The sequence below is a fragment of the Lagopus leucura genome, unplaced genomic scaffold (genome assembly GCF_019238085.1).
Source record: "Lagopus leucura isolate 7727_CA_CO unplaced genomic scaffold, USGS_WTPT01 Super-Scaffold_100015, whole genome shotgun sequence".
NCBI classification, from domain to species: Eukaryota; Metazoa; Chordata; class Aves; order Galliformes; family Phasianidae; genus Lagopus; species Lagopus leucura.
Window position 1 is genome coordinate 10,445,570 of NW_024962269.1, and position 4,382 is coordinate 10,449,951.

The 4,382-nt window shown below is 57.2% G+C and overlaps 1 protein-coding gene across 1 annotated transcript; it reads right to left on the reverse strand.

Moving 5' to 3' along the window:
- Nucleotides 1–310: 310 nt before the first annotated feature.
- AEN (apoptosis enhancing nuclease) lies at nucleotides 311–2,835 on the reverse strand. Its single transcript, XM_042876034.1, has 4 exons — nucleotides 2,759–2,835; nucleotides 1,856–2,463; nucleotides 1,254–1,454; nucleotides 311–960 (listed from the first exon to the last, which is right to left on the reverse strand). The coding sequence occupies exons 2-4, from the start codon at nucleotides 2,438–2,440 to the stop codon at nucleotides 760–762; spliced, it is 987 nt and encodes a 328-aa protein (XP_042731968.1). The 5' UTR covers nucleotides 2,441–2,463; nucleotides 2,759–2,835; the 3' UTR covers nucleotides 311–759.
- Nucleotides 2,836–4,382: the final 1,547 nt, after the last annotated feature.

Sequence of the window (4,382 nt, forward strand, 5' to 3'; positions counted from 1 at the left end):
GGATGAGTCACAGCTGATAAACACCCAGCTCTCCACCCTGGTGCCACCAGACAGGACCTAGAGACAGCTGGGCGGGCTGGACTCCCCAGCCCAGACTGAGTCAATCTCCTGCCCTCCATGTCAGCCATTGCAGATGTCCCAGCAGGAGTCTTGGAGAAGAGGGGACCATCCCACAGCCCCATGAAGCCACCCAGCACCAGGATTTGTTTATCCCAGCCACCATCAGACCACCAAAGAGACATTCTTTGATGTCAGGTATGTTGGATGTGCTGGAACACAGCACTCAATCACACCAACACACGCAGGAGGCTTTTGCAACAATAATTTTTAATCCAGAATTGGACAAATATGACAAAGTGCATTCTAAGCTGTTGTTCATGTGATGTAGAAACTGATTAGACCTGAACTTCCTTTCCAGGCTTCACTGCAAAGAATACAGGGGGAAAAATGGTGGTGTAACACCAGCCCCGGATGCTCTGCAGGAACCAGGCAGCAGCACAGCAGCTCTGAACTGCTGTCACAGGGCCACGATGTGCAGCATGGAGCACAGAACCTTCAGAGAAACCACTCGCCTCAGCTCTCCCACCATTAGCAGCAAGATGACAGCAGGGAGGGCATCCCCTTGGAGGGCAGTGGAGGTGCCCTAAGAGCCCCACTCCACCACTGTGCTCCTGCAGGCTGGCACCACGTGTCCCTCCACACCTCAGATGTGAAGGCACAGGGATGTCCCCAACACCACAGACAGAATGCCGTCCCTGGTCAGAGGGTGCCCACCATCAGGTCCTGGGGCCAGTACTGGTCATCCATGTACTGATGGCTGTCAGTGATGGGATCTGTGGGGCTGGGGGGCCGGGGGGGCTGGCTGCGAGCCAGCTCTGCCTCCCATGGCACCTCCACCAGTCTGTACAGCTCCATGGCCGTCCGTGCATCCTCCACTGACGAATGCCCTCTGCAGCCCACCTGAATGAAGGGGAGAAGCATTGTTAGGGAGAAGATTTTAGCAAGAATCACCCACGGCACTTAGAATCATAAAACATTATCATAGAATATCCCGTGTTAGAAGGGATCATAAGGATCATCAAGTCTAACTCTTGACTTGTCTTAAGAACAAGAGTTGAGGGTTTGGATGCAACACCAGACACATCTAGGAGGTGAGGGCATCTCTTTACCAACTGCATGCAACTGTCTGTGCCTCCCCACACTGACCCAGGACCAGGCTGACCCCATAAGCTTGTACAAACCGTGGGGCTCACCTGGATCTTCTTCTGCAGCAGGTGCCTGGCCAGGCTCTTAAGAGAGGCATTGGCCCCGGGAGGCAGCCCGGCCCTCTGGTTGAGCAGTGGGATACGGCTGGTGTCCCGCGTCCTCTCCTTTGGGTGGAAGTACTTCAGGGCCTGGAAGTCATTGTGGATGGCGTGCCCAACCACGATCTTATCCTTCAGGATCTTCAGGATCTGGAAGCATCAGAGGGGGTTAGATGAAGCACTTTAAGTATAGGACAAACCGCTTTGCATTCAATACAGTTTCTTCACGTCTACTTTTTTCAGTTTCCAAGGAGTGAGAAGCAACAAGTGAGACCCATTACTTAGCTCACGTTCTTCTCAGAAAGAGCACTGATGCAGTGGCACAGGCTGCTCAGGGAGGTGATAGTCACTGTCCCTGGAGGTGTTCAAGACACGAGGAGCTGTGGCACTGAGGGATGTGCTCAGTGGGCATGGAGGGTGGGTTGGACTGGGTGATCCTAGTGATCACTTCCAACCTTAACAATTCCATGAAATCACACGCCAGACTCACAATGCAAGGCTGCCACAAACCCAAACGTCAGCCCTTAACTCTCGCAGTGCCAGGACCTCACCTCCTCCTGGGCAGCCCGAAATTGGATGGCGTTCTCCATGTGCCGCTTGGTGATGCCGCTCCAGCGGGTGCGAAAGTCCACGATGGGCAGCAGGGGCAGGACATATTTGTCATAGATGACGTCCCCATCGTAGCTAACGATGGAGCAGCGTGCCAGCTCGCTCTGCTTGCCCCGGGGGCCCGTGCCCACCATCTCACAGTCAATGGCCACGTACTTGTTGGGACGCGGGAGGCACAGCTGGAGCCCTGTGATGGTGTTACCCACGGACGTCCCGGAGCAGTGGCCCACAGTGCTGTCTGGGGAGGTGGATGGTGACACGGACAGCCCCAGCTTGGAGACCTTCCAGCCACGTGGTGTCACACTGCTGAGCCCGCCCGGGGGTCCCTGAGTGCCCAACCGGCGGCGGGGTCTCAGCAGCCCCTTCTGCTCCAGCAGAGCCCGCCGCTCCATGAAGCGCTGGTGCCTGCGGCTCTTCTTCTTGCTCCCGGGACCCTGCGGCATCATCCTAGGGCTGGGGGACCCGGCGGGAGCATGGGTGCGTTTTGCAGTAGGCACAGAGGCTTTGGGAAGCAGCAGCGGGGTCATCTGGCCTTTTCCTGGAGACAGGCCTGCAGGGAGCACAGGGCTGTGAGTGCCCCGAAGCCCCGGAACAGGGCCTCGTCCCTAAATACACTCTCTGACCACCTATCCCGCTTCCAGCCCCTCTGTTCCACCTCCCTATCACCGCGCACCCCCCAGGCTCCTGTCTGCCTATTGCCGGGCCCCTACCCCCCCAACTCCCCAGCGCCAAACCCCTACCCGCCCCTTTACCCAATCCCAGACCGTTTTCTGCCCCATCTCCCATCGCAGGGCCCATATCCCCACCGTGCCCCCCGCCATACCCAGCCCACACCCCTCACCCACCTCAGGCCGGCACAGCTCCCACGTGTCCGGCCCGGAAGCCGCCGCGTTCACATGCCCGGGCAAGTTCTGACGTGACCCCACCCCCTCTGCTTTTCCATTGGCTGCGTATGAGAGGTGATTTGCATACGGGGGGCGGGATTGGTGCGTCACCGCGGAGGGGCGGGGCTTCCCACTCCCCGGTAACATGGCGCTGCGGTGCAGCGTGCGTGCGGTGTGCGTGCTTTGGGTGTAGGGCGGCCCGGGCCGTGGGGCGCTTCAGTTGCGGGGTGTTTTGGGTGCAGCGTGTGCCAGCTCCGGCTTAAACTGGTGTCCTTGATTCCGAGGGTAACGCGGACACTGGAGCGGGTCTCTGCGTACGAGTTGTGGGTGCCCCGTCCCTGGAGGTGCACAGGGCTGAGCTGGCAGCCGGGTCTGATGGGTGCCAAGCGGTGCGTGGCAGCGGGTTGGAACTTGACTTTAGGTTCCCTTCCGACTCAACTGTTCTGTGCTTCTGTTTGGCTGCAGGTTACCCTATATGTGCCCTGTAATGCAGGGAGCTGCTGTAGGGGATGGTATCAGAGCTGAGGGGCAGTGATGTGGGGTGCACGTCCTTGGGGGCCCTTCCCAGCAGCAGGGCAGCTCCAACTGCAGCAGCAGAGGTGTTTCAGACCGACCTCTCGTTGCTTTGCTCTGGGTTTTCACCAAAGCAACGTTCGAGGTGATCAGAAGTGGGGAAGGATCCAGGAGCAGCCCAGCCACTGTCCTCACCTTGGGGCTGGGAGAGTCCTGCAGCGCCGGAGAGGCCGTGCGCCCTAAGGCAGACTGTGACTTGTTGTGGTGGGATGAGCCATACAACAACAAAATCACTAGTCTTCCAGAGGGCACCGCGGCCATCCTCGTCCCGTGACCACTGTTGTAGGGATGTAGGATGAGTGTCCTCACCCTCTGCCTCCTTTCTGCTCTGTTCTGCCTGGTCAGAAAGGTAAGATTGAAATCGACATTTAATTTTTCCTTGTACTTTTATGGCTTTCATTCCGGCTAGCAAACTGCTTCCTCAAACCCCTCCCTTCGTGTTTTGCCTCCCTTTCTTCTGTTCCACCTGCTCAGCTAATTAATTCCCTCTAATGGGAGCAGCTGGAATGTCCCAGCACAACTTGTTAAGGAGCCTAGGCAGGTGTTTTTGCAGAGATTTCTGCTCAGCTCAGTTATTTTTGGTGGAAGTCCAGTGCAGTTCTTGAGGTTGGCTCCTTGGTGCTTTTGGGGTCTGTCAGCTCGGTGTTCACCCTGTGGCACCCTGCAGCCCCAGGGACTCTGCTGCTGGATGCCTGATTGAGGCTGGAGCACTGGGATCCCCCTGTGCCTGTCAGTGGGGTGGCTGATGGCATCTCTTCAGGACATCAGTGTTGTACATAGGGGCCACTCAGCCTGGTTTTCCTCCAACATCACCATCCACTGCTGCAGCCCTTGCTCAGTCAGCTCCTTCCCAGGCTCTGTGCTTTGCAGGATGTGTGTGTTTTGCCCTAAAACCTTTGTGCTCGTGTTGAAACCTTGGTAAGAGCATTAAGGACATTTGGAGAGGAAAAGAAAAGCATTTTTCTTCTGGTTTTACAGGCCAGGTTGCAGGTGAATTAGCAGCACCCTTTGT

Bases quoted from the DNA above. Each gene is read 5' to 3' on its own strand.
- AEN (XM_042876034.1), bottom strand. From the start codon at position 2,440: ATGACCCCGCTGCTGCTTCCCAAAGCCTCTGTGCCTACTGCAAAACGC. The intron at 1,455-1,855 runs GTGAGGTCCTGG...TGATGCTTCCAG, and splicing joins TTCGGGCTGCCCAGGAGGAG to ATCCTGAAGATCCTGAAGGA. The intron at 961-1,253 runs GTGAGCCCCACG...CCCTTCATTCAG, and splicing joins TGCTGCAGAAGAAGATCCAG to GTGGGCTGCAGAGGGCATTC.